Source organism: Gilbertella persicaria (genome assembly GCF_025201335.1).
Source record: "Gilbertella persicaria strain CBS 190.32 chromosome Unknown B0P05scaffold_41, whole genome shotgun sequence".
NCBI classification, from domain to species: Eukaryota; Fungi; Mucoromycota; class Mucoromycetes; order Mucorales; family Choanephoraceae; genus Gilbertella; species Gilbertella persicaria.
Window position 1 is genome coordinate 1 of NW_026252002.1, and position 25,976 is coordinate 25,976.

Sequence of the window (25,976 nt, forward strand, 5' to 3'; positions counted from 1 at the left end):
TTTCGGCAGCAAGTTTAGCAGCAGTAGCAGCCTTCTTTTGGGCCTTCTCCTTATCCTTTTGAAGCTTCTTCCAAGCGTTTTTGGTAATAGGCTTACCTTCATCACTATAAAGTTGGTTAATATATATGAACGCGAAATTCTATGCAACGCACTCTAAAAAGATTTCCTTGGCCTTTTGAGTAAGGTCTTCAACAGGGTCTTGAGCAGGTGCAGACATGTTTAGAGTTTAAAAAGAAAAGAAAAAAAAATAGCACGCGAGCTAACTTTCTTGAACTAAACACAAAAAAAAAAACCCCCCCCCTCCAAACACAGTCACTTTGGCATGTATGTACCACTTTATCCAATGTGACTCATCTACTCTTTCATGCAACATTTATTGTAAGATACGTTGTTCTAGTTCATCTATACTGTTTTTAATATCTGAGAACAAGCTATCTTCTGTATATTGAGTTATGGTAGTAGCAAGCACACTACTTAGGCTGCTATTTTCCTCATATAAATTGATGCATTTCGGAATGCCGGGAGGTACCAAAGAAGAATGAAAACGTTCTGGTAATAAATCACCTGGTTTGTTGAGGAATTCAAGTATTTCCGAATGATTTCTATACAGAAGAAGATGAGTCGAAGTCAAAGAAAAAGCACTGTTTACTTTGTCACCTGATCAATATGCTCTAAATGATCATAGACATGCTTTACAGGTTCTGCATTTAATCCTCGCTCTAGTAATTCTAACGCTTCATTTGACTCTTTTTCTATTTTTGTTAGCTTTCTTAAAGCAGTTTTCAAGTTCTTTCTATGTTCTTTTCGTTTCTTGATCTTTGCTTGATGAGCACGCATGGCTAATGCATCTTTCTCTAGGTATGTTTTCTTCTTTGCAGCAATGAATTGACGGACAAGTTCTTTACCCAAATGATCACTCAATGATTGGTGAGCCATTTCTTTCACATATGAATCACTGTAGTCTACTGTTACTTCTTGATCAGGAAGACCTAATAATTGAAGTGTGATCCTTTGTGTGAGTTGATCTTCACTCAATAGATCCAACTGTTTCTTGTGTTGTTTTTCCCAAAATGCTAATTTCTTTTCTTGAGCTGAGAGTTGTACATTAATGTGTGATTCTGATCCCTTAAAGACAGGCCGTAAAAATTGTTCTGTTGCATTGATCTTTTGTTGAATTTTGCTGAATTCAGTTCTATCTAGTATCTTTTCAAATAATGTCTTTGTCTCTTGTTCTAATAGTTCAATTTGCGGATCATAATTGCCAGGATAAGCCTGTTTTTCCACTGCTTCGTCAGTTGTTGGAATATTTTCTTTTTCTAATCGAGTGTGCACATCAGCTGCTGACCAAAGTGCCTGTATGAATTGATCCTTAAACACTGACTCCAAATCCTCTATGCTATTGAATAAAGCGTATTTAGATACCCTTATCGATATGTGCTGCATAACAAAAATTACAATTCTTTTAGGCTATCTCTTCTTGCCTGTAATTCAATAATATGGGTTTCTAGTTACACATCAGATCTTGGTATAGTTGCGATTGTCGAGCATCTTACCTGTCTTCTCTGCTGCGTTAGGACAAGTATCAAATCGATATACTTTTCTTTGTAAATTCGTTTTTATTTTCTCGTGTTCAACAAGTTGTTGCTCAATTTTAGATAAAAGAATAACATTTTTACAAGCTCTGTTCAAACTAGATAATAATGACTAAACTTTATTTCGAAAAGTATAACTTACAGTTGTGTATAATGGTTGCCACTGTTCATGTCATCTTTCTTCATATTGTTGTATTAAAACAAAAAAAAAAAAGAAGGATATAAAAATAAGTGGCGTTTACTTTCTTTTTTTTTTAGCGGAACAGAAAATAAAATAAATAACAATGCTAACTAATTCACCTTTGTGCTTGATTGACATGATAGCCATTATCATAGTATGGTGTACATGATATAGTTATTTCACGAAAACAAAACAAAAAGCGGACTTTACTATTGTTTAAAGCAAAAAAACAAGAAACGTAACCAAGATCAACCAGAAAAGGTAATTCAACTTGCTGTTAGTGTTCCTTCTTCGTTCAAGAACTCCGTTTCCTACCTATTTTTTTTAAAAAACAAACCCCTCCTCATTTTATTTCAAATATCTTTATCTTATTTATACTATGGCTGAACCTGAGATAGACGAAGCTCTTTTATTAGACTGGACAACAGCTATTGAAGCTCTTGATTATGATACCATTCAAGAACTACTTGAACACCAACCTCAGCTTTTATGGACGCCATTACAACCTGTACATCTTGAAAGTGATTTTGCTCATTTCATACAACGTCTAGAGTCTTTTAAATTGTTGGGTACTAGCCTTAGACCTGTTTATGCGCTTCATCATATTTTATTTGATTACGGCTTACCTGGTGATGAATGGGCAAATGAACGCACTGTGCTGGTTGATTTTATATTAAAAGTAAGTTATATCAATTTCAGGGACACACTATATTTACCGCGTTGGAATAGAACACAAAAGGAAATGAATTAAATACATGCTTATGGGGTGCTGAAAGGAACACACCAATGCATCTTGCCTATCTTTTAAATCAACCTACACTTACACAACAGCTTTTAGATAAAGGTTGTTTGACCAATATACCAAACAAGTTGGGCCATTTACCGACTCAGGAACAAAAAGACGATCAACCTAAACTTCTTGTCAACAAATCAAAGGCAAAAGAAGCAAAAGCACCTGTCAATACATCAGATCGATTCAGAAGACTGAGAGAATTAGCAGAAGCACCTCATGATAAGAACAGTAAAGTATCTAAAGAACGTCAAAATTCAACTCGTCGATATTTTAGACCGGGTCATTTAGAAGAGAAAAAGAGACGTATCTTGAATGAAGAGGAAGAAGAACTTGAGAAACAGCGTCTGAGACGACAGAAAGATATCGAATTATTAGCTCAACGTTCAGCTGTCAAAAACAACCCGTTATTTAAGAAATTTGAAGAACAAAACCAAAAAAAGAAACAAAAGCACCAGCACCTGTTATACCAGCTGTTCGAGATAGACAAAAACTTTTGGGCGTAAATGATCCTATTAAACGTTCCTCAAGAGTGATCAATTCTCTCAAAAACAATTCTTATGTTTCCAGTAGCGTGTTTCGCCAACAGACAGAAGAGCCCAAGAATTTGCAAGTGCCTACCTTAGCACAGTTACGATTAGGGTCCAAAGAATCTCTTGTAGAGGATGAAGACTCTTCAAAATCAACAGAGAGTAATACAACCACAACAGAACAAGCAGACAGTATCTTGTCTCTCGATAACGAAAGCATTAAAAGCAGCAGTAGTTCTTCACTCAAACAGTCGGATGCTTCTATTAAAAGTAGCAGTAGTTCTTCACTCAAACAATCGGATGCTTCTATTAAAAGTAGCAGTAGTTCTTCACTCAAACAATCGGATGCTTCTGTCAAAAGCCCAGAAGCATCTCTCAAAAGTCCTACTGGTTCAACATTTTCATTTAAAAGTTCGAAAAGCGCTTCACTAAAAAGTCCTACTAGTCCTTCTTTTGACAAGAAAAGTTACACATTAGACCGTGTAACAATGGACGAAGTAGAGTCTCTTAGTATTGGAAAACTACCAGAAAAAAAACTGATTGACATTGGTCCTAGTAAAGTGAAGCAGATTGTAAATGTACATGAGACTTTGAATGTCAAGGAAGAAGTTGAAATCTATACAGTAGGAAAGAAATTTGCTGTTTGGAAAAGAGATACTACAGATGGAGAACAACAAGAAGAAGATAGTTTAGTCGGAACTGTTAAAAAAGAAGAAGGTAAGAAAAATAAAAGAAGAATAATTAGGCCATATTAACCTTTGTGTATATAAAGACAAGTTGTCTTCCGAAAGTCAATCAGCCAAAGAAGCAACAACAAAGCAAAGATCATTATTAGAAAAAGAAGAAGAACGGAATGTTGCTACCACTTTGGACAATTCTACTACGCACACTTTAGATGATATTTTAGACACTATTCCCGATGATGCTTCAATTGGTAATTCAAATACAACAAACGACATTCCAGAAGCAACTTTGTTAAGCAGCTCTCAGTCATCAAATAAAAAAGAAGTGTCTTTAACGAAGAACAGAAAGGAGACAGACACAACTCACAAACCAGGTATCAAAACAGCTGAAAATCCAAATGGCTTGAGCAAAATAGAATTGCAAAAAAGAGCCTTGGAAGCGTCTACCAACAAACCTATCAAATCAAGAGCAATGAAATCGCTCATTCTAGAGAAATCGCATTTGGACCAAAAGAAAGCCTTCTTTAATCAACAACCTTTGCCTCAAACAATACCAGTACCAAAGCCCAGTACAAGTACCATAAAGGATCAAGACGACATCAATAAGGATATCAGTCGTTCAACATCTTCTTCTTCAACATCTACCTCTTCCTCTTATTCGAAATCAACTACAACACCTGTTTATAACAATAATAATGACTTTGGAAATGCTCATATCGCAAACAATGAAACTAATTTTCAACCATTGCAACGAGATGAAGCTACTCGCTTTTTTGAACATGATACACAACCTATTGACAAAAGTATAGCACAGCCTATTCACCATGTAGAAAGTAAGTTGATGGGCAACAATATAAAATCCTTAATCTTTAGATCCTTCAGAAACTATAGACAATTTAGATATGCAACCCATTAGACAACATTCAAAAACTACTACTACTACTATTACTACTACTAATATAATTAACACAGAAGTGTCTGATAAGAACAGTGATCAGCCATCTTCTGCCTCACTTACCACTTCTGCAGCCACCGTAGTTTCTGCAGCCATTATCGCTTCTACAGCCAATGACCTTCCTACTACAGCCAATGACCTTCCTACTACAGCCAATGACCTTCCTACTACAGCCACTAAAGATTCTGTAGCCACCAATGCTTCTGTAGCCTCCAATGCTCCTGTAGCCTCCAATGCTCCTGTAGCCACCAATGCTTCTGTAGCCTCCAATGCTCCTGTAGCCACCAATGCTCCTGTAGCCTCCAATGCTTCTGCAGCTACTGAAATTCTTGCGGTCAGTAAACTTCCTACAACTAATGAAATTCCTATAGCTACTGAGGATTCTACAACTAATGTCATCCCTACCACAACAACTAATGTTCCTGCAGCCATCAAACTTCTTACAGTTGTTCAGAGTTCTACAGCCACTCAAGTACCTGAATCTACTCGGATTCCTGCGGCCATGGATGCTCTTACAGCCACTGAGTCTCCCAAAGCCATCAGTATTTCCACTGCCAATGTAGTTTCTGTGACTTCTACTGCTCAAATACAAGACACTTCTAAAGAAAGTGACGAAGAGGAGGACGCAATCACACCTACTTATGCCAATATACATACCCAAAAACCATCACCAGTGCATGATTGGGGAGTAGCTTATCAATCACTCATGAGTCAGCATGATATTAACTTTGAAGATGATGACGATGACCATGCCATGAACACACACCAAAACGAACGACCTTCGTTCTCTTCAGACAGAGACGAAACACATATTATGCAGACATTATCATCTCAAGAACAAACATACACAAAAGAATTGAACAGTCATCCACACCGAGCTTCTGTTGCAAGTCATATGACTGCCTCAAGTGAAGTCGAAAGCGAGACTTGGTTTGATCCTGATGAAGAATGGGCAGAACAACAACGCAAATCCATAATGTTGGGAGACTATCATCATTCACAAGAGACCAGTCAGCATGAGAATGTTGTTAGTAGTGATGCATCATCTGTTCTTTCAGACGTCTACTCTTATAAGCACTCAAGTTCAACAGATAATACAAAATTAGAGGACGATGAAGAAGATGCTTACAGTTATTATAGACAAGAAGAACGTCTTGACACGCATGATACTAAAAAGGCAGAGAGTCAAGAACAACAAAAGGCTCCTGTAAGCATTGTGACAACAGTTGACGCAACTGCTGCTGTAAAACATGAAGAGGAAGAAGACGATTATTATTCAACACGATTGCATACGGAAGCAGCAAAAATTCAAATTTATACTAACAATGAGTTACCTATTGCAAGCAAAGAAAGAGGCCAAAGTAGTTATTATCATGGCCCTACAGATGAAGGAAATCAAGAAGAAGGTGAAATTGTTGTTTTTATGGACCAATCGCATCAACAACCAGAGATTCCTCCATCATCAAGCATGAACAACCTAGTGGATTATAATAGTCTTGGTGCACATCATTTGGCATCTATGTCTACTGCCTCTTTGGTATCACAGCAAGGTCAATATTTATCTGTGAAGAGAGAAGATGGCACAGATGAACCCTCGCTTATTAAGGTGCCTACTCGCACTGTACCTATTGCTGATGCAAGTAAAGAACAAGAGTATGTTCCTCATGATCCCAATCATCCTCGAGTAGAAGATATCTCACACTACATGAACACATTGCCTACATTAAACAAAACGGGAAATGAAATTACCGGTAGTTCAGCCTTTGATACAACAGAAAAAGAACATAACAATATGGTCAGACGTGCTGTTAGTTCAGTCTTACTCAATCCAGCTGAGCCTTCTGTGGTAGAAGACAGTCGAGGTATTCCTAATGCACACGAAATGAATTTGATGCTTCCTCCAGCTTCTGTGGCTGCAGATCGTACAAGCGTGGTTGTGACCGAATCAAAATCATCTATTGAAGTATCTCAATATGGCAAGTTGTACATTGGTGTCAGTGGCGCGCACAATGTGCTACTTCCCTTACCTAAGGAAATCACTTATGTCCGCTGTGTCATTAGTGATGGTGAATACGAATATATGTCTCGCTATGAAATCCTTGGTCCTCAAATCTTGATGGACTATGAGTGTTGTATTGATGTACGTCCTGGTATGATTATCACTGTCTCATTACTTGTGCGCCCTGATTTCCATGTGAAACCAAAGACGGGCTGGACCCGGTTCTTTACTTCCATTCGAAAACAAAAGGAACATTTATCAGGTTATGTTCACCCTGAAGATGGTGCTATTGGCCAAACTCGATTTGCAGTAGACCATATGGTGCCTGGTTGTTACAAAAAGACATATGAAGCGTATTTTGATTGTTTTAATTCATGGTATGCAAGAACAAACCGAGAAAGAGCAAGACGGGAACAATTTGGGGACGAGGAAGATTTCTTGAAGATTATTGGCAAATTAAATGTCGAAATGCTTTATTTACCTGTCTCCAGCCCTAACGTGGTAAGTTTATCTAAATGCGCTGTTTTCTTCATACCTGTATTGAGCCATTTTGTACAAAAATAGCAAGTGCCAAGAAGTCTAAGAGAATGTGATTTGACGCTCAAGATTAGACAATGGCATGATACATGCTGGCAGAGTGGTTATTTGTCTACCCGGTGCCAAGGGAAGAAAGTAAGTCTAATGTACCACAAGTAGTTAATTTATACTTACATTTATATATAAATTATACAGATATGGGAACGCCACTTCTATCGCTTAATTGGCAGTCAACTTATAGGTTATGAACAAACAAAAGAAAGCATATGGGATCACTACAATATTGCAGATGTAATTCGACTAAGCGCAGCTGCTGATAAAGTACTTGTGACACTTGTGGAAGAAGATGCAAAAGTATTCGCAGATGATACTATCCATTCTCATCCTCAAAAGGGGTTCTTTCGACTTCAGTTCCCTAATTATTACCTGGATTGTGTTAGTGACAACTTGGAAGAAAGTGAAGAATGGGTTAAGACGCTAAAATCAATGATTGGGAGAGTGCCTCTAAGATTACCATTTACAGACGAACAGCTTTAAGGGATCGCCAAATCGGATAGACCTTGGTGCACGCATTTTTTAATTTGCCAATAATTCAACTTTATTTCTATATTAAACTTATTGATACATTTGCTTCAAATCTCAAGTATTAGAAGCCCGCTTGGGTTCAATGCTATATAAACCTCTGTCTCTGTGTTTCTCTTTCCTTTCCTTTTTTCTATCTATACAATATGAACAAGAGATATTATATGATTATATTGACAACAGCAGTAATTTCTGTGCTAGTATTTATCGTTTATCCATCTCTTAAACTATCGAATTATGCCAAATCTATTTCTTATCAAAAGGACAATCCTTTTAATCAACTATTTCAGAAAAAGAAGGCATTTGCTACTATTGTTCAGGATCAAAGCATGGTAAGTTTCTTTCAGGGATTTCTTATTACTAAAATATGATGATAGATTGAACCTGCATTGGTCTCTATTTATTCTTTAAATCAATCTTCTTCAACATCAGATATTATTGTAGTATTACCAGATACATTAGAATTGCCAAAAAATCAAATTCAACAATTCGAAAAACTTGGTGCAAAAGTTGTCAAGGTAAATAGAGAGAGAACAAAGAACTGTAACACTTATTGTATGTAGGTCAGGGCAATGCATACCACGAGTCCTTTAGTTGTTCAGTTATGGGCATTATTAGAATACCAAAAAATAATTTATTTTACACCAGAGATAGTGTTCAAGAAAGTAATGTCATCATTATGATATTCTAAACTTATTCGGATTTTTAATAATGATTAGGAGATAGATCAGTTGTTCAGCTATCCAGCAGGATCTGCCTTGACAGCCAATGAAAATGCACCGATGTTTATTCTTGAACCAAATCCTCAAATCTTTGAACGACTGCTCCGAGACTATAGAAAGACGTCTCATGTATTCAACTTGCTCGACCAAACCTATTTTCGTCCTATGATTGAGCAAGACGTAAAACAGGTAAAGTACTATAAATAATTCAGACTGATAAACAAATCTTTATCAGATGATAACAATGTATTCTGGACACATGAAACCATGGAACTTTTATGGTTATAGTGATGTGGACTGGAAAAAGCATTATGACCCTGTTTCTTTCTATAAATGGCGTCGATTAAATATCGATATGAAGCATGCCTTGAATCCTACTGAGGGTAAGGGTTACACAAAAATATATGATTTGTTAAATTAGCATGATAGGATCGACATGGAAAAATGCCAAGCGACAACAAAATGTATGTGATGCTTTTCTTGAAGCCACTTTTTCGAATTCCAATTCTTTTCCGATTCAAGATCAATTCTCGGTCCTTATTAGCACCTATAACCCAGAACGTATTGAACACCTTTCATTACTTATTCAACATTTGCTCAAATCAAGCAAAATACACACCGTCTTTATTACTTGGCATAATCCCGCCTTGAAGGTGCCTAGTTCACTTTTCAATCATATTTCTGAACAAGATCGAGTGGTTATCTTGTCTCAAACGTTTGATTCTCTTAACAATCGATTTAACCCTATTCCAGAACTTCAAACAGAAGCAGCTTACATTATGGACGATGATATCTTTATTGACCTAGAAGATTTGGAATTTACCTTTCATGTAAGTAAACATCATCCAAAAAAAAAATTAACTCTGTGGGTTGTCTCTCTAGGCCTGGCAATCAAGAAAAGACAGTATTGTGGGCCATTTTCCTCGTCGTCATGACTATCATCCTGATACTCTACAAGCTTCTTATGAAATCAATCGAGACCCGCCTTACAGTATTATTCTAACCAAGAGTATGTTTATTCGATCTGATTACTTGTTTGCCTATACCTGGTAAGTTGCATATATTGTATTTAAATATGCTTTATTAATCCCTTTGATAATAACCAGTCTCCTCGAACCTAAATTGCACCAAGTCATTGACGATCAATTGAATTGTGAAGACTTGGGATTTGCCATGATGGCCTCTGGCATCACCAGCGTTGCGCCAACGTATGTCAAGACAAAAAACCCTATTCATGATTTTGGCCTATCAAAGGGCATCAGTACAAATTCAGCCCATATGCCTGCACGAAGAAAATGTATATCTGACTTTATTACTCAATTTTGGCACAAGCGTGATCCTTTAGTTTATGCTTATGGTGCTGTGGCACCTTTTGCCCGACCTCAAACCACAAAGGGTAATTGGAAAGTCGTTGAAAAAGTAGTAAAGAGTGAGAAATCCACTTGATTTGTATTATACGTCATAAAAGAATAAAAAGTCTTTTTGCTTTAGTTGCCTAATTTAGTACATTTTAAAAAGGGAAGGGGGTGGTTTATGAAAAAAAAAAAGACAGATTTTTTTATTATTTTCTTTTTCTTTTCTATAAACAAAGGAAAAAAAAATGGCACCTGCTGCTAGTAAAGTTGCTGCACCTTCAAGTACTCTTGATAACATTAAAAAGTCTTTGGAAGACAAAGACTGGAAGTTTTATTGCGCTGTCGCTGCTGGTTTGACCCTTGCAGGTGCTGGTGCTTATTATATTACTTCTGGAAGCAAGAAGGGCAAGAAGAAGCCTGAAGCTAAAAAGGAAGCCGAAGGTAAGCCAATAACTTGTCGACTCGAGTTTAATTCGCGTTATTTAAGCCAAGAGAAGTGTCGAAAGTACTACTACTAAGACAACAACTACTTCTTCAGAAAACTCAACTGTAACCCCTGTTGAAAAGACTACTACGACTACCACGACCACTACGACTACGACGCTTGATTATGCTACCTTGTCTGACGAAGAAATTGCTGCCTTGACAGCCGAAGTAAGACATATCCATCTGTAGTTGTTATCTAATCTATTCGTAGCAACGTATTGAAGCTGCTCAGTCCCTCAAGACCAAAGGCAACGCCAAATTTAGTAGCAAGGCTTATGAAGAAGCTGCTGAATTATATACATTGGCTCTTAAATACAAGGCTGACCCCATCTTTTACTCTAACCGTGCTGCTTGTTATGCTAATTTGAATTTAAACGATCGAGTTATTGAAGACTGTAATCAAGCTCTTTCTTTAGATCCTGTCTATGTCAAGGCTTTGAATAGACGTGCTCATGCTTTAGAAAAGAAGGGTGATTTAGAAAATGCTCTTTATGGTAAGTTGATCATAAGAAGCAAGTGAGATTGAATCTTGTTTCATAGACTTTACTTGTGTTTGTATTCTTGATGCTTTCAAGAACGATGCTGCTAGCAAGGCTATGGAGCGCGTTTTGAAGCAAGTATCTGAAAACAGAGCCAAGGAAATCATGAAGGTAAAGAAAAAAAGCATGGGCAATGATTTTTAAAACAAAATCGATAGACAAAGAAGCCTCGTTTGCCTTCTCCTACTTTTGTCAGTGCTTATCTCGATTCTTTCCGTCCTGGTAAGAGAAGTAATTGTATACAAAGCCAATTAACACTTGTTGTCTAGTTGTTCAAGATTTAGCTAGTATTCCTGACGATGAATCTGGTGATGCTTACTATGCAAAGGCTTACCGTGCCATTGCTGAAAAAGATTACAATGGTGCTTTAGAAGCTTGTGAAAAGGCCGTTGAATTGGGCTGTTCTCGTACTTACCAAGCTTATGCTTTGAACTTGATGGGTACTTTTGCTTTCTTGAAGGGTAACACTGCTGAAGCTTTGACTTGGTTCAACAAGGCTATTGAAGCCGATCCCAAGTATGTTCAGAGTTACATCAAGCGTTCTAGCATTTACATGGAACAAGGTAACATGTCTATTTGATGGTATAGTTGTCCTTTATTAACATCTTAAATAAGGTGATGTTGAAGCTACTTACAAGCAATTCGAGGAAGCTGTCACCATTAATCCCAGTGACCCCGATATTTATTACCACAGAGGTCAAGTCAACTACATCAGTGGTAATTACGATGCCGCTGCTAAGGATTATAGCGAAAGCATCAAATTGGACGATTCATTTGTTTATGCTCACATCCAATTGGGTGTTGTTCAATACAAGCTTGGTTCTATCTCCTCTTCTATGTCTACTTTCAACAACACTTTGAAGAAATTTGCCAACAGTACTGATGTTCACAACTATTATGGTGAACTGTTGGTTGATCAACAAAAGTTACCTGAAGCCATTGATATGTTTGGTAAGGCCATGACATTGGATCCCAAGAACCCCTTACCTTATATCAACAAGGCCATGTTGATGTACCAAGTTATGGGCAACATTGAAGAAGCCACCAAGTTGTGCCAAAGTGCTTTGGAAGTCGATCCTGCTTGTGATGCTGCTGTTGCTTCTCTTGCTCAGATTTTATTGGAACAAGGCAAGCCTGAAGAAGCTCTCAAGTATTATGAAATGGCCATTGATTTGGCTAGAACAGAGGCTGAATTGGAACATGCTATTTCTTATGTTGAAGCTACCAAGACTCAAACTCGTTTTGCCAAAGATTTTCCTGATGCTGCTGCCAAATTGAAGGCATTAAGAGGTTAATATCCCCCTTTCTTTTTTTTTGTTATTAGAAAAAGTGTATCATATTATAAATAAATAAACAAATTTCCGCTTGCTTATGTTTAAAATGTATCGACTTTATTGTGTGTGATTTAGACCTTGAAACCACGAGAAGAACGCTTACCACGAGCACGTTCAAACTTACGACCCTTGGAACGAACGTAGGGCTTCTTGTTCTTGTGAGGACCGAAACCGAAGTGCTTGACGGCTTCACGGCTGTTCTTGGCACCACGAATCAAGATGGTGTTGGCACCAGTAGGGGCACGGAGAGCCAATTGATCCAAAGTCAAGACTTCACCACCAGCCTTCAAAATACGAGCCTTGGCAGTCTTGGAGAAGTGAAGAGCAGCAACAGAGAGCTTGGGGAGGTCGAGAAGACGAGAGTCATCGGTGACACGGCCAACAACGACGATAGTCTTACCTTCCTTGTTGTTCTTGACGAGACGAGAGACAGTAACGGGAGGACGGTTGATACGAGACATAAAAAGACGCTTCAAGACAACCTTGTTGAAGTTAGCATCAGTACGACGAGCAAGGAAACGGTAAAGCTAATCATGATCAGTCTATAAGCATATTTTATTCGGATCTTACCTTGACGAGCAAAGCCAAGTAGACGTTGTCAGATTTGGGAGCAGAACGGTTGGAGTTCTTGACGTGATGGTTCTTAAGATCGATACCCTATAATGAATCAATCATTAGACCATGTCATGTCATGTTGAATGCGCGTTCTCTCTCTTTTTTTTTTTTGTCTATCTGGTTCTCTATCCATCCATTATCCATCCATTATCCATCCATTTCAACATCTATATGTAATCCTTTTCTCTCCCGCCCTTCCCTTTTTCTTTTTATTGTGAATGATATTTTACCATTTTTAAATATGTAGCAACCGGTCGTTAGGCTGTGTCCAAGAAGAGAGGAATCTTTAAACAGTTTTGCAAAATTCAATGACCCTTCTACGCCACTGAGCATTGGGCAGTGAAGCTGCACGCACATTACACGCACACATCCCTGCGCACTGGACGCCATTCCGACTCGAATAAGAGCGATTCGGACTCTTGTGCTGGATATTCTATTTGGTTTCCGCATATCCTGCCCATGCCTATCACAAGCCTATGGGCCCCATAGAGAATGGAATATTTATGCATGCTAAAAAGGGAGCATATGTATGCACACCTATTTTGATTGACAAGCATAAATAAGAAGCAATGTATATCAAAGACAATGAACTATCTTTGTCTTTAAGGATGTAAGCCAGTCACCAGCTTGTTCATATTTGTAGCCTTGAAAAATAAAACTGTCTTTTTTTTTTCTTTCTTTCTTTTGTGCGTGTACCTTGTCATATGTCTATCCTTCGTTCTATTGCTACACGCACTATGCGCAACAGTGTTTGCTTGCATAGACGTGCTTATACGACTACCAGTACAGTGTAAGCCTTTTCTATCGTCTTATAGATACTAATGACCGAAAAGACAAGATCCCCGAGTTGAATTACTCGAAGCTACTTTACCTTTTGTCAAACAATATGGCTGGACTATGGAGAGTATGATGCGAGGTGCTCGTAGTTTAGGTTACCCTTCTGTTGCCCATGGTATCTTTTCTGGTGGAGAAGCAGGTTTGATTGATGTCCATTTGGCTGTCCAAAGAGAGACATTTGTTGATATGATAAAGGAAAAGGAAGAAAAGGGCGAACTGGAAGGGTAAATAGTCAAGTACATTGTTGTATGCATAGGTGCTTATATGGCTATAGATTAATGATGAATGAAAAGATCAAGTTGCTTACCTGTATGCGTTTGGAATTAAACAAGCCTTATATTCGTCAATGGCCTGAAGCACTTGCTATTATGGCACATCCTGCTCATGTCCCCATGTCTCTTAAGCATTTGGGTGATATTGTGGATGATATTTGGTATTATGCAGGTGACAGAAGTCCTGATGTAAGGTGATATATAAACTTCATAAGCATAGACTGATCTATGTGCTGTTTTAGTTTCACTGGTATACCAAGCGTGCATCTTTAGCTGCAGTCTATAGTGCAACAGATATTTTCATGACACAGGATTTAAGTCCAAACTACATTGAAACAGAACGCTTCTTGTCAAGAAAACTGGATCAAGTAGATTCAATTGAATCTTCTGCACGCCAAGTAAGTCACTTTAAGAATAACACAATCCATTCATTTTTTTTTAGTTAAGTACAATGTTGGAATTTGGTGCTAAAAGTATGTTAAGCGCATTGGCTAATGTAAGTTATTTATATATGAATTATACAGTCAACTTATTTATATATAGCGTGGAGGTCGATTTTAATAAATTATATATATTATATACAAACAAATATGCAAAAGAGGGAGGGGGGAGGGTATCAAACAAGCATATCATAGTAGTATTTTGTACAAGCCTTGGAAACGAACCATTCTGTTGTATGATCCAGTGTGTTGTCTATAAATGATTTTGAAGTGGTAGGTGAAATACCAACCCAACTCATCATACGGCAGACACGGTTGATTTCAGGTCGTTCTTTAGCTGCATCCACTGCTTTTCTCAGCATGTGTTCAGATAAGAGAATCAGTGACTTTGTGTCATAGTGCCATAAACACCACAAGGTTTGAATGACGACCATTAAACTGGTGGCCAAATGCTGGGCAATCAAAGTCATACCATGTTCTAATGCATACCAAAACTTTTGCTGAATGTGTGTCACCCTTTCTAGGTAATAAGAATGAGTCTGTATCACCGCATTATCTTGGTCACTATCAGGTCGGATTAAGCAGAGTATTTTGCCATCTTCAATGGCCATCACTGTGAATGCAGACCAAGGAGGAGGGTCTTGAATCGTCAATCTGACTTGAAAATGAACCAGTTGGTTGTATTTTGTGGCCTGGCTTAGACCAGCACAAAATGTCTGGACATCATCTGGATGAATGTACCGCATTATCGGCTGACCTATACTGAGACTATCTTGCCCAGGTTGAAACAGGCCATCAATGGTACCATACATGGTAAGGCGAGAAATGATCAGACCTTCCATTGGTTGTTGGTAGTGGTATATCTGACTGAGCTGACTGATATCTGAGCAAAGAATAATACGCATCGCCTGTTCTTGATGTGTACAAATACAGAGTGTTCTTTTATCTTTTAAGGTCACTACCTGCTCTTGTTGTTGTTCTGTTGAAGATAAAGTCCAAATATCAAATATATTTTGGTTGACAAGTGATTGACCATGAAATAAGTCTGTCATTTCTTGAGAGGCAAAAGTAATGATATCTTCATGATTGACTTTGATTAAAGCCATTGTTCGTAAGGGACAATTTGAAATTGAATGCATCATGTATAAATAATAATAACAATAAAAATAAAAATAAAAAAGAAAAAAGAATAGATATATATGCTTATATATTTTTTTCCTAATGTTATTTTATTCAGTGTCACGGGGGGGGGGATTTTTTTTTTTTGCAAATGTGGGGGAGAAAACTCGATTTAAACAAAGCGAAACATCACTTGTCTATATATAAAGTTAGCAAAAGAAATGAAATAGATACTTACCATAAAATTCTTGAGGTGGATATGAATAATAAGAAGGTGAATAGGCATAATAGACCATCACAGGATAAGGATCAAGGTAATAGTTCTCGTTGTCTGGGTTTAAATAGGTTAAGATGAATGACGTTTTGTATGACTTCACTTGCCTTTTGTTTGAGAGGGGTTGTTCTGCTGATGAAATGAATGATCAGCACTTGTTTGCATAAAATTTACCGATTGATCCATAAACTTTGGTGGACAATAATAAGGCTTGGAATTTGTTTGGTATTGTCTATAACAGACTCTTAATGTCTTGTCTTTGTAAATACTGCCATTCTGTTCTGTTCTTCAGTCTTATGTTCAAATCTAGCTTTTCTTACCTGATGATCAATGGCTTGAGAGGATTCTTTTTCATGTTGATATTTAATAAAAGCAAACACTTTCTTTTCTCGGTGACGATAATTAGGTTTCTGTATCAAATGAAGGTCAATGATGCTACCATGTTGACCAAATATAGTATGGAGCTCTTCTTTTGTGACAGATTCAGGCAGATTACCAACAAAGATACTCAGTTTATCTAACTGACAGGTATTGCCACAGATGCCATACAGGTTATCTGTATCCATATTAGAAGCCCATTCAACAAACCACCTCTGATGTTTGTTTATTTGCTGATAGTCAGAGAATTTTAAAGTCTAATAGGATTAAGAAACACATATTGATTAGAGGGTGTAGTTCTTTTACCAAATAAGCTTTGATAGCATCTTCTCTGTACTTGTATTTGATAACAATCGAATGAAATTTACCATGCGGCTGTAAGATGGTCATATCTTCAATGTCACCGAAGGCCGATAAAGTAGATTGAATATACTAACCATAGTGTCAGCATGGCATGGCTAAGCAAGGAATAGTTACCTGTTTATGGAATGGTTGATTGAATGAGACTAGACAGATTGAGCGATTGACTCGAGCAGGTTCACAGCGAATACTTCTTCCATTCAGTATAGTGCCTGGTGCTTCTTTAATCGCTTTTTTTGAGTCTTGAACAGACTAAATATGATTTAGACAATTCATAACACAATATATCGCTTACCTCATATTGAACAAAGGCATAAGGTCTTTTTAACCAATCCTTTAAGACTTTGACACTTGATAAAGGACCCCACTGTAAAAAATGATTATACACACTGGTATGCAAGTCTTCATCTGACAATTCCTTGTTTAAACTATATATACTGTGAATAATAGCTATAAAGACCATCTTTACTACCTTGCCACAAAGACGCAGGCAGCAGGGTTCTCTTTCTTTTTTTCTTGACCTGTTTGGAATGATAAATAACACTCAAATCATCAAAATGAGTCACCCTACTTTGATTATTCGCTTGTTCAAAGTGTGTTTGATCTATAAAAGACATTGTTTCTTTGAATAACAGAAGAGAAGAAAGAGTCCCTCTTTTTTTTTACACTGTAATTATACGCTTCATTGTTTGATATATTGATCCAGAAAAGCTTCTATCGTGTTTATCTTTTTTTTTATGCTGAGAATCAAAAAGTTATCTACGTTGTCGAAATTCTTTTTTTTTTCTTTCTTTCTTTAATACTATGGAGAAAAGAGAGCTGCCTACTAGGCATAACTTTCTAACAGAATCAATAAAAAACTTACTTGAACCAAGTACTTGTTGTTTTCTTTTTTTTTTTTGCTTTTTTTAGTTTCGTTTTTATTTTATTTTAACTCTTTTTTTTTATCTATAGAAACCACACATACTGAACCACTTATCAATGGCAAGTCTATCATCACAGTCACTTCAAATAACAAAACATTAAAAAAATATCACTACCACGCACCATCTGTCCCAGATCAGCCTTGTCTGATTGAACACACACCTCAAGTGAGACTAATAGAGCCGATCGCACGAAAGAAGCAACTCAATAATGAAGTGATACCAGACGAATACTATCTAAAAAGGCACCGAAAACACGAAATGGACGAAAAAAAGCAAAAGAACCGAGAAAAAGAACGACTAAAACACGGCTACTATCAACAAAAGCAGCTGGTGGAACGTATCAAGACGTTGGACAAGAGTTTGTTGCAGTCAATTGTGTCTTCGATTCGACATCGTACACATCAAAAAGAAAATATGCTAGAAGAAGAACTAGACGAGCTACATCATCGATTGTTGGTAGAGGCCCTGGAGCACCTAAGACGGTATGAAGTCTTGGGATTATGTAATCAAAAAGACGCACAGATAGAAGACACCCTTATTCATAAACCATTAGAGACAAAAAAGACACATTCAATCAAATCATTTTCAAATCATACAGATACAGGCTCAAGGCGTTCTACGCGCCGTATTTTGGCTTTTGGACAGAAACTGCCTGATTTTGAACCACAAGAGTTTCATTTACCAGATGACATTTTACAAAAGAAATAAACATCACTTTATTAAGACAAAAGAGGTGTCGTTTCTCCCATCACATTGGATTTAACACTTGAAAAGACACCATTAAAGACAAAGACGCCAAATACAAGTACAGAGAAACCAACAAGTTCAATCCAAGAGAAAGAATCCCAGTTATAGTGAACAGCAATGACCCAAGTCAAAATGGTTCTAGATAGTTTGTTAGTATCCTATACTTTCTGTATAAAAACCTTACCTTAAAGTATCAATGAGACTACGACCAGGTACACCAATGCTAGTGCTCACTGCCAAGCCAAAGAAGTTAAAGATAGCCACCATCAACGCCAACAAAAGAGAAGTTTGCCAAAGAATAGATGTATGAATCACATCTTGAATACCTTGTGTGATATCAAATGAACCATGACCAAAGAAGCAAGTAATAGCCAAAGCACCACTGAGTAGCAGAGTGCCAAAGATACCTTCAATTCCCATAGCACGAACAGGATCCAAATGATAACGATCCATCAAATATTCTTCCAGAATGAACTGACCTGCCACAAAGAGTTGGGCAACCACTAACAAAACGGGGCCTAAATAGCCTTGTTCTCCGTAGATACACGATCCGACAATGACGGTCGTACCTAACAAAATAAAAGCGATTGAAACCCATTCTTTACGTAAGAATTTACGGGATAAGAAGAGACAACTGAAAATAGCAGAGAAACCAACAATACTGCTCTTCATCATTTGATAGATAGAGGGCGTTGTATAGATCAAACCCAAGTTCATAAGCTAATATATACATGATGAATATCTGTATCTATTTTTTTTTCTTTGGCTTACTGTAGTAGCAATCAAGTCACATGCACTAGGCAGGATAAACCAAGCGGCAGACCAAGACCAAGTGGAAGTACGTGGAGCAGCCCATTCATTATAGTCACCATAACTGTTGTTATTGACAGCATCACGCATAGATCGATCAAACATAGAAGGTTTGTTGGTAATCAAATGAATCACAAGAATACATAGGACTTCACCCAAGAAAATCATACTTGTTTGAAGCAAAGGTTGACTGAAATAATAAAATTCATCGTTATCATGATAGATCTTCTGGTTATCTTGGAATGATAATATCAAAGGTATAGAGACACCTACTCTTTACGCGTTAATATAACATTTCTATAAAAAGAAACAAACTTGCCTGATAGTAACAAGCCCAAGGTTAAAAATGAAGTATAAACCGCAGACATGGTTGTTTGAAGAAAAAAAAGAAAAAAAGAGAAAAAAAAGAGGGCCGAGAATTACACTCTTTCCAAAAAGCATAATAATGCAATACTGCCAATTAAATATTAAGATTTCTGTTTGTCGTACAAACAACAACTTGAAACGCTCTCATTCCCTTGTTTGAATTTCCTTTTTATCCCAAGTTCCTTTGGAGTTCCATATCTTTACTCGAAACCGAGAAAATTATATAGATATATGCAAGCTTATTATTTAAATAGAAAAAAGTGGCGTGTGAAGAGCAAGGTTTATTTTTATTTTAAGGAGGTAGGAGGGCTAATTTTTTTTTGCGCCTCTTTCTTTTTTTTTTCTCCTTCTTTCTCTTACTCTGCATATACACTCTTTCTCTAGAAAGCAAACTTGCTCTTGTTGAAAAGTAAATATAGCCAATGACGAGAACAGAATTCATGCTGTACAACAAATAAATTCGCCTTGATGGAAAACGATTTCATCAGATGGCAAGAACAAAATTCATGTTGTACGAAATATGTAAGTGCACACCAAATGTTTGTCTTCTTTTTGTCTCTCTTCTGTAGAAACAGACATGGATTTTACGACCAACTGCACCTTTCCTGAAGAAATATGCATTTCATATTCATTTGAACCGTAGTATGGCATGGTCAAAGAAAGGGTTCCCTGCTATAGGCCCAAGGTCCGATTAAATGTAGTCTAAAGTTTCCTCAGCCTCCACTCAATAAAAAGAGAAGACGTTGGATAAGTGAACAAAGGGACAGTTGAGAGACACTATATCAGTTTTCTAAAAAGCCACAATGGATCAAATGAACCAGTATCCACATATGAAAGGCCATTACCTCCTGATAGACAGTGCTCCAATCCATACATTCGTTGATATATATATCAAATCTTTTGAACTCATTCCAATTGAGTAGTCTTGGTCAGTAGTTAAGAGTAAAGTAAAATATAACAAGTTTCTGAAAACTGAAGCACTTATGATAAGGATCAGCGAGGCTTCGAATCGCTTGAAGTTTTTGTTAGGTGTTCCCACAAATGCTTGGACATTTTGGAGATCAAGCTGTTGTTTGTACAACAGAAATCATGATATTTAATTGGCAGTATTGCATTATTATGCAAGTCCTTTTTTTATATGTCATAGTTCTTTTTCATTTTATTTTATTATTATTCAATTTGAATACAATTTACACAATTTAGATGTTGGAAGGGTAGAGCATCTATGAGATTCATGAGTAAATCTTTGCCTTTTTTCTTTTTATCCTATTGTACTTACAACACGGACGGAAGCACCGAAAACCTTAGGGGGCAAGTTCTTGCGGAAACGAGCCTTGACAACACCGTTAGTACCGTGAGTACGAGCAATACGGCCCCAGATAACACGGATCTTGGAACCGTTGATTTCACGTTGAGCACGGTAAACGTAGGCAACACGCTTACCGAGGTAGAATTGAGCATCCTTGGTGGTTTGGACACCTTCAACTTGAATGAGAGAGGTGTTGGGGTTTTGGTTACGCTTAGCACGTTCGAAACCCAAAACACGGCCCTTGCTGTAAAGACTATAGAGGATTCAGGTTAGCGAATTGTTTATAAGAGGCTCATGTCAGCAAATAAGAGAAAGGAAAAACAAGTTGACACCATGTTGCCTCATGTCTTCATCTTGATCTGATGCATACTCTCTCTCTTTCTTTCTTTCTGCATTCCTCTTTTCTTCTCTCATTTAACACTATGTCATTCATGTTTGATTCCAAGAGCGCTATTCATCCATAAAAATCGACTGTTCATCATACATCCATCATCCATCTTTCTCTTTCTTGCTTTACATGGCCTTTTTGATGATAGTGACATACCGGTCAGACATATTGATGAAAAGAGAGAGGGTTCTTTACGCTTCTGTGTGTGGCTTCCATCACAACAGGCCCACTGCTTGCAGCCAAATCGTCTATATACTCCGCACCAGTGTTTCGGAGTACACGTGACTCAACGGAGCTCTTTCTTCTTCTCACTGACCGGACAGCTGATGTCCAATTGTGCTTTACTGTTTTGTGCGCATAAACCAATTGATTCAATACGAGCAGTCTAAATTCTGTAAAGTATTTGCTTTACTTGCTTGGTTTAAACAAGTCAATTCTTTTTCATGACCATATGTGATTCTTGTAAAAAAAAATCAATTCTGAAAAGAGAATCATCAAAAGATAAAGACAGTCAATATCTTTATGGATACAGTCCTAAATGACCTTCGCATGTAGTCAAGAGCACCCTTGTTATATGTACTTTGAATGTTATTGTTGTTATTATTGACGCATAGAAATTGCTTATTTATGAACAACTTCAAAATGTCTATCAAATGCAAATACAAGACTAATTTTATTTAGATCATTTGAATCCTAAAGTCAAAATGCAACAAGCTTCTTTAAAAATATACTCAGCATGAGTCTTATAGAGATATATCACTAAACGAAGACAATTCATACAATAACCTAGTTTATAATACAAAATACGGTCTTTATAAGCTCATACTTATACTCATATGCACTATACAAAGGATTTATAGGGATAAATATATTCTATTTTATTTAAACTAGTAATTGTTGTCTAAAATGTCTTGTACCTTCTTGACTTTGGCATAATAGAATTGAATACCTGCCAAATAGCCTCGTTTGATATCTTCAGCCTTAATCATTTCACCATGAAGGGGTTGGTCCAAGGTGTTGACAGCTTCATCAACAACGACTACTTCAAAGCCTTCATCCTTACCAGCAAAGACAGTAGCGGGAACACAGTTGTGAATCATCATACCAACCACAACAATCTTCTCAATGCCCTTGCTCTTGAGATAATCCTTGAGACCTGTTTCCCAGAAACCATTTGAGTAGTATTTGACAATGACCTTTTCTTCGGGCAAAGGCTTGACACTTTCGTGGATTTCAGCACCAAATGAGCCAGGTACAAAGAAATTGGGAATAGGAGCGACTTCAGGCAATACATGATGAGCTACATGGACAACTTCTTTGCCATCTTTTCTGAACTTGTCGAGTACAATTCTACATTGCTCTGCTGTCTCTTCGGGCTGCCAAGTAGGGAGACTGCCATTAGGGAAATAGTCGTTTTGGATGTCAACAAGAATAAGAGCTTCCTTCATTGTTATTGTTTTCTGTAGATACAATATCTTTCGAGTTCAAAATCTTTGCTTATTTATACTGTAAACCATGATGAATAATCCAAACGGTGAAATTCATTCCGTTTTATCTGATTTGTTTGAGCATAAATTATAAATTTGATTTCAGATATCCTTTCGGGGAAATGGATCATATCACATCTGATTGGCTTGTCATTTCGCATAATTTTACTATGGGTTAATGCTTCATTCATAGTATAAAGCGCATTGTAAAGATGTCATAAAGGACGCTTTTGTTATTTTACCCTTTTTTTTGGCTCTTGTCTCTATCTTCCTTTGCTTACTTTGACAAACATTAGGTTGCAAATTTAAAATCCACGTCACCACAAAAAAAAAGAGTATTTTTCTTCTTTTTTTTTTTGTTAAAAATGACAGATACACTCGGTTATGCTTATGGTCTTACTGTAGTAACAGGTGGCGTTGTTGGTTATGTGAAAGGTATATTTGTCAAATATCTATAGGATAACTAAAAATTGGAATAGCTGGTAGTGTTGCTTCTCTTGCAGCAGGAGGTGTCTTTGGTGGTTTAGCTATTGCAGGTGCATACCAAGTCTCTCAAAACCCTCGAAATGTATTGCTATCTTTGATAGTCAGTCTTACCTTGTTATTCGTGATGGGCTCTCGTTTCTATAGAGGTAGAAAATTCATGCCAGCAGGTCTTGTTAGTCTATTAAGGTAAGAAACAGTTTATTCTATGATGACTAATAGCTATAGTCTTTTAATGGTACTTCGTTATGGTGCTCGCTTGTATAATCAATAAATATATATGCTTTATTCAAAAGTAATCTTTCCTTCATCTGTATTGATTATGATTTTACTGCCAGTAGGGGAAGTAATGTAGATAGAATTTGCCTTATTTTCAGGCGATAGATCAAGGACATGTCCAGGTGGTAAAAACATTAAAAAGTTACGAATCAGCCAAGGTTTTCCTTTAAACAGTGCCGTGACACGCTCCAAAACTTGAGGGGTATTAATCCTGTAGACTTTAAGTAAGCTGAAATACAAAGGACAACTTACTTTTCTGATCTAAAGTCTGTCATGATTTCTAAGAATTTATGATAAGTTTGAGGTGGTTCATCATTCTTGATTTGCTCTAAATATCCAACTGCATCTTTCATTTCCACAGGCTTTGCTTCAACTATTTTCTTGACAGGTTCTTTTAGATTGTCATTGCCTGTGCCACTCAAGATGGAAGATAAAATATGTTGTCTGTCTTTACCAAATAAACCTTCAATCACACGAAGCACCTAAAAGATATCCTTTTTGTATAAGCAATCATATACAATAAGTGTGTCATACTTGCCTCTTCTACATTTTTATCTTGTTTTAAAGGAATTGTCTCTATGTTGGTTTCCTTTGTTGAAGACTGATGATCACCTCGCAATACTGTTCTCACCCACATTAGTAAATGTTGAGGCACACCTTGTTTGTCTACTAGTTTTGCCCATCCTGTCAATATCAATGCTCTCTGCAAATCTTCATTTTGTGCGAATTTGGCCAAAAGAGCGCGTCTCCAAGCATCCACCTTTCGATTACTATGCCAATCCCGTTCGTGTTCTTTCGTGATGGGTAGTTTTTGACCAAGAAACTTGACGTGTGCTGCAGGCAACTGACTGGTAGGATCACCAGAGTCGAGACAGAATTTGGTATAGATATCGGGTTGATGAAAGAATTTCGTGCCTGTCAAATAATGAATCACTGAAGCCCAGGCATGGTCATCAATATGTAGTAACACAAGCTGTGCCGTTGTCTTTGTCGTGGTATCGTTGTCGAGTTTGGTATTTCGCATGTATTCGTCAGAGAGCATACGACGCCAATGAGGGTACTGAGAACAAAGGAGTTCATAACTATTGCTCATGATATCTGTCATTGGACATTGTTCGCCCGTCAAAGTACCTGGTTGTTTATTGTCTGCGTCAATAGTCAACACAAACACTGTGTCTTGTCGATAGTCTTGACTGATTCCACCATAAGGCTCGGCAACCGCATCAGGCACAGGTGAATGAAGTTCATCTTGATCATCCACTATAAATTCATTTGTAAATTCGTTTGTGAACTCATTGGCCACTGAAGTTGTTGCAGTCAAGTTGTTGCTCATATTTATTCTGGTTGACACGCAAAAAAAAAGAAAAAAAAACTTTTTTTTCTGAAAAATGTACGTCATACAAAAACCTTTTTTTTAAAAAAAAAATAACAAGCCTTTGACATATCTATTTTTTCTTAATTGATCTGTAAGAGTATGCACATAAAATACATCAGTGCAAATACAATCATAGGATTAAGGAGTAGTATTATAAATCAATGCTTTTTTTAATTCTGTGGAAAAATAAGCATGTCGTACAGTGAAGATCATTAAAATCATGCTTATGTTGTTGTCTCTGTGTTTTAAATTCGACAAAATACCACAATTTGTCATTTAATTTGTTACCATGGCAATATAAATAGTCCAAAATAAAACCCATCGCCAAGTCTTCGGACCTCTGGCACTTATTAAAATTGGAACGATACAGAGAAGATTAGCATGGCCCCTGCACAAGGATGACACTAAATCTCTGAGAAGGATGCTCTACGGAGCACGATTTTTTTATGCTTTTGTCTGTATCCGTCTCTTTTTGGCTGCCAAATAAATGCGAAAAATATATAAGAGTAACTTTATTTAGAAAATTAACAATAGCATATTTATTGATAAACACAAAAAAAGGCTTGGAAAGAAATGGAATGTATTCTGACATTGAATCTAAACTGGGTTACAAGTATTTCTTTTTTCTAGAATCATGCAAGGTCCCTCTTGTAAAACCAACAAGATAGGCTGATTGAGAAACATAACGAGAGTCAATTGAAATGAGCATATCGCTGTATAATATCAAATCTAGATCTCGATCTGATTATCTTTTTAGGATAAAATCAGATTAGCATAATTCATGACGCCGAAAATGGTTTTGATAGATCAAGAAAACAAAAATGTGTTCAAGACAGAAATGTATGACTTGACTACTATTGCAACAAGGAAAAACCAAGACTTCAAAAAGGAAGTCTTTCTTTTTCGAGTCACGATAAGTCCAATGCGTTTATGCCACTCGGTGATTAAAGTACATATATATATATTCTCATGGTTGATGACGATGATGAGGGCAACTATGCTATTTTGATTTAAATCACCGCTTTCTTGATCTTGTTGAACTAGATTTGCGTAAATACATAGCTCATTTAAGACCAGCTTTTCTTACAATGAAGACATAATAAGAAGTAAAGAAACCTTTCTCTTTAAAGAAGCAATATCCAGAACCTTGCAATAAAATGTTTTAGAATATAGATCGAATTGATGTGATACAAACTGAAAGAGTCGTAAAGAAAGAGTCCTTTCAA

At 36.9% G+C, this 25,976-nt stretch overlaps 14 protein-coding genes across 14 annotated transcripts; 6 read left to right on the forward strand and 8 right to left on the reverse strand.

Moving 5' to 3' along the window:
* Positions 1-349: 349 nt before the first annotated feature.
* Positions 350-1,803, reverse strand: B0P05DRAFT_554708 (uncharacterized protein). The gene is made up of 4 exons (XM_051579704.1): positions 1,735-1,803; positions 1,554-1,690; positions 1,456-1,504; positions 350-1,396 (listed from the first exon to the last, which is right to left on the reverse strand). The coding sequence occupies exons 1-4, from the start codon at positions 1,776-1,778 to the stop codon at positions 646-648; spliced, it is 981 nt and encodes a 326-aa protein (XP_051431758.1). The 5' UTR covers positions 1,779-1,803; the 3' UTR covers positions 350-645.
* Positions 1,804-2,152: 349 nt separating this feature from the next.
* On the forward strand, positions 2,153-7,900 carry B0P05DRAFT_622937 (uncharacterized protein; the record flags this gene model as incomplete). The annotated part of the gene is made up of 7 exons (XM_051583449.1): positions 2,153-2,452; positions 2,503-3,065; positions 3,095-3,810; positions 3,866-4,609; positions 4,650-7,231; positions 7,295-7,402; positions 7,463-7,900. 7 exons carry the CDS (start codon positions 2,153-2,155, stop codon positions 7,802-7,804), a joined length of 5,355 nt encoding a protein of 1,784 aa, XP_051431759.1. The 3' UTR covers positions 7,805-7,900.
* Positions 7,901-8,225: 325 nt separating this feature from the next.
* B0P05DRAFT_554721 (glycosyl transferase family 64 domain-containing protein) lies at positions 8,226-10,070 on the forward strand. Its single transcript, XM_051579705.1, has 7 exons — positions 8,226-8,367; positions 8,413-8,514; positions 8,569-8,760; positions 8,807-8,954; positions 9,001-9,401; positions 9,454-9,620; positions 9,678-10,070. The coding sequence occupies exons 3-7, from the start codon at positions 8,632-8,634 to the stop codon at positions 10,015-10,017; spliced, it is 1,185 nt and encodes a 394-aa protein (XP_051431760.1). The 5' UTR covers positions 8,226-8,367; positions 8,413-8,514; positions 8,569-8,631; the 3' UTR covers positions 10,018-10,070.
* A 101-nt stretch (positions 10,071-10,171) lies between these two features.
* Positions 10,172-12,246, forward strand: B0P05DRAFT_590081 (uncharacterized protein; the record flags this gene model as incomplete). Its single annotated transcript, XM_051582779.1, has 7 exons — positions 10,172-10,367; positions 10,414-10,580; positions 10,624-10,906; positions 10,953-11,062; positions 11,110-11,173; positions 11,221-11,514; positions 11,567-12,246. The coding sequence occupies 7 exons, from the start codon at positions 10,172-10,174 to the stop codon at positions 12,244-12,246; spliced, it is 1,794 nt and encodes a 597-aa protein (XP_051431761.1).
* Positions 12,247-12,356: 110 nt separating this feature from the next.
* B0P05DRAFT_574130 (60S ribosomal protein L18-B) lies at positions 12,357-12,968 on the reverse strand (the record flags this gene model as incomplete). Its single annotated transcript, XM_051581547.1, has 3 exons — positions 12,357-12,812; positions 12,856-12,942; positions 12,966-12,968. 3 exons carry the CDS (start codon positions 12,966-12,968, stop codon positions 12,357-12,359), a joined length of 546 nt encoding a protein of 181 aa, XP_051431762.1.
* Positions 12,969-13,494: 526 nt separating this feature from the next.
* Positions 13,495-14,598, forward strand: B0P05DRAFT_554731 (COQ9-domain-containing protein). Its single transcript, XM_051579706.1, has 5 exons — positions 13,495-13,690; positions 13,734-13,961; positions 14,012-14,198; positions 14,252-14,505; positions 14,553-14,598. The coding sequence occupies exons 1-4, from the start codon at positions 13,605-13,607 to the stop codon at positions 14,453-14,455; spliced, it is 705 nt and encodes a 234-aa protein (XP_051431763.1). The 5' UTR covers positions 13,495-13,604; the 3' UTR covers positions 14,456-14,505; positions 14,553-14,598.
* Positions 14,599-15,692, reverse strand: B0P05DRAFT_554733 (uncharacterized protein). Its single transcript, XM_051579707.1, has one exon. The coding sequence runs from the start codon at positions 15,589-15,591 to the stop codon at positions 14,626-14,628; it is 966 nt and encodes a 321-aa protein (XP_051431764.1). The 5' UTR covers positions 15,592-15,692; the 3' UTR covers positions 14,599-14,625.
* On the reverse strand, positions 15,693-17,314 carry B0P05DRAFT_554735 (uncharacterized protein). Its single transcript, XM_051579708.1, has 9 exons — positions 17,152-17,314; positions 17,053-17,101; positions 16,876-17,008; positions 16,698-16,832; positions 16,527-16,652; positions 16,163-16,477; positions 15,950-16,118; positions 15,807-15,899; positions 15,693-15,765 (listed from the first exon to the last, which is right to left on the reverse strand). The coding sequence occupies exons 1-9, from the start codon at positions 17,195-17,197 to the stop codon at positions 15,758-15,760; spliced, it is 1,074 nt and encodes a 357-aa protein (XP_051431765.1). The 5' UTR covers positions 17,198-17,314; the 3' UTR covers positions 15,693-15,757.
* A 68-nt stretch (positions 17,315-17,382) lies between these two features.
* B0P05DRAFT_232111 (uncharacterized protein) lies at positions 17,383-18,324 on the forward strand (the record flags this gene model as incomplete). The annotated part of the gene is made up of 2 exons (XM_051573283.1): positions 17,383-17,454; positions 17,535-18,324. Coding segments are annotated over 2 exons (752 nt in total), but the record flags the coding sequence as incomplete, so codon positions are not given.
* On the reverse strand, positions 18,226-19,231 carry B0P05DRAFT_476481 (uncharacterized protein; the record flags this gene model as incomplete). Its single annotated transcript, XM_051574906.1, has 3 exons — positions 18,226-18,391; positions 18,438-18,973; positions 19,025-19,231. 3 exons carry the CDS (start codon positions 19,229-19,231, stop codon positions 18,226-18,228), a joined length of 909 nt encoding a protein of 302 aa, XP_051431767.1.
* A 1,331-nt stretch (positions 19,232-20,562) lies between these two features.
* B0P05DRAFT_554741 (ribosomal protein L35A) lies at positions 20,563-21,325 on the reverse strand. Its single transcript, XM_051579709.1, has 3 exons — positions 21,283-21,325; positions 20,709-20,991; positions 20,563-20,652 (listed from the first exon to the last, which is right to left on the reverse strand). Exons 1-3 carry the CDS (start codon positions 21,291-21,293, stop codon positions 20,629-20,631), a joined length of 318 nt encoding a protein of 105 aa, XP_051431768.1. The 5' UTR covers positions 21,294-21,325; the 3' UTR covers positions 20,563-20,628.
* A 688-nt stretch (positions 21,326-22,013) lies between these two features.
* On the reverse strand, positions 22,014-22,574 carry B0P05DRAFT_476376 (Isochorismatase-like protein; the record flags this gene model as incomplete). The annotated part of the gene is made up of 1 exon (XM_051574900.1): positions 22,014-22,574. The coding sequence occupies one exon, from the start codon at positions 22,572-22,574 to the stop codon at positions 22,014-22,016; it is 561 nt and encodes a 186-aa protein (XP_051431769.1).
* Positions 22,575-22,869: 295 nt separating this feature from the next.
* On the forward strand, positions 22,870-23,378 carry B0P05DRAFT_554743 (transmembrane proteins 14C-domain-containing protein). Its single transcript, XM_051579710.1, has 3 exons — positions 22,870-23,048; positions 23,093-23,285; positions 23,325-23,378. The coding sequence occupies exons 1-3, from the start codon at positions 22,979-22,981 to the stop codon at positions 23,368-23,370; spliced, it is 309 nt and encodes a 102-aa protein (XP_051431770.1). The 5' UTR covers positions 22,870-22,978; the 3' UTR covers positions 23,371-23,378.
* B0P05DRAFT_554745 (uncharacterized protein) lies at positions 23,379-24,746 on the reverse strand. The gene is made up of 2 exons (XM_051579711.1): positions 23,914-24,746; positions 23,379-23,857 (listed from the first exon to the last, which is right to left on the reverse strand). The coding sequence occupies exons 1-2, from the start codon at positions 24,706-24,708 to the stop codon at positions 23,624-23,626; spliced, it is 1,029 nt and encodes a 342-aa protein (XP_051431771.1). The 5' UTR covers positions 24,709-24,746; the 3' UTR covers positions 23,379-23,623.
* Between the last annotated feature and the right edge of the window lie 1,230 nt (positions 24,747-25,976).

Bases quoted from the DNA above. Each gene is read 5' to 3' on its own strand.
- B0P05DRAFT_554735 (XM_051579708.1), bottom strand. From the start codon at position 17,197: ATGTCTTTTATAGATCAAACACACTTTGAACAAGCGAATAATCAAA. The intron at 16,833-16,875 runs GTAAGCGATATA...AATCATATTTAG, and splicing joins ATGCCTTTGTTCAATATGAG to TCTGTTCAAGACTCAAAAAA. The intron at 16,119-16,162 runs GTAAGAAAAGCT...AGAACAGAACAG, and splicing joins CTCAAGCCATTGATCATCAG to AATGGCAGTATTTACAAAGA.
- B0P05DRAFT_554708 (XM_051579704.1), bottom strand. From the start codon at position 1,778: ATGAAGAAAGATGACATGAACAGTGGCAACCATTATACACAACT. The intron at 1,691-1,734 runs GTAAGTTATACT...ATTATTATCTAG, and splicing joins GGCAACCATTATACACAACT to TTTGAACAGAGCTTGTAAAA. The intron at 1,505-1,553 runs GTAAGATGCTCG...ATGTGTAACTAG, and splicing joins TAACGCAGCAGAGAAGACAG to AAACCCATATTATTGAATTA.
- B0P05DRAFT_554731 (XM_051579706.1), top strand. From the start codon at position 13,605: ATGTCTATCCTTCGTTCTATTGCTACACGCACTATGCGCAACAGTGTT. The intron at 13,691-13,733 runs GTAAGCCTTTTC...ATGACCGAAAAG, and splicing joins TATACGACTACCAGTACAGT to ACAAGATCCCCGAGTTGAAT. The intron at 13,962-14,011 runs GTAAATAGTCAA...ATATGGCTATAG, and splicing joins GAAAAGGGCGAACTGGAAGG to ATTAATGATGAATGAAAAGA.
- B0P05DRAFT_554741 (XM_051579709.1), bottom strand. The intron at 20,653-20,708 runs GTAAGTACAATA...TGAATCTCATAG, and splicing joins TCGGTGCTTCCGTCCGTGTT to ATGCTCTACCCTTCCAACAT.
- B0P05DRAFT_554743 (XM_051579710.1), top strand. From the start codon at position 22,979: ATGACAGATACACTCGGTTATGCTTATGGTCTTACTGTAGTAACAGGT. The intron at 23,049-23,092 runs GTATATTTGTCA...AAATTGGAATAG, and splicing joins CGTTGTTGGTTATGTGAAAG to CTGGTAGTGTTGCTTCTCTT. The intron at 23,286-23,324 runs GTAAGAAACAGT...TAATAGCTATAG, and splicing joins GGTCTTGTTAGTCTATTAAG to TCTTTTAATGGTACTTCGTT.
- B0P05DRAFT_554745 (XM_051579711.1), bottom strand. From the start codon at position 24,708: ATGAGCAACAACTTGACTGCAACAACTTCAGTGGCCAATGAGTTCACA. The intron at 23,858-23,913 runs GCAAGTATGACA...GATATCTTTTAG, and splicing joins AAGATAAAAATGTAGAAGAG to GTGCTTCGTGTGATTGAAGG.
- B0P05DRAFT_554721 (XM_051579705.1), top strand. From the start codon at position 8,632: ATGTTTATTCTTGAACCAAATCCTCAAATCTTTGAACGACTGCTCCGA. The intron at 9,402-9,453 runs GTAAGTAAACAT...TTGTCTCTCTAG, and splicing joins ATTTGGAATTTACCTTTCAT to GCCTGGCAATCAAGAAAAGA. The intron at 9,621-9,677 runs GTAAGTTGCATA...GATAATAACCAG, and splicing joins TACTTGTTTGCCTATACCTG to TCTCCTCGAACCTAAATTGC.
- B0P05DRAFT_554733 (XM_051579707.1), bottom strand. From the start codon at position 15,591: ATGATGCATTCAATTTCAAATTGTCCCTTACGAACAATGGCTTTAATC.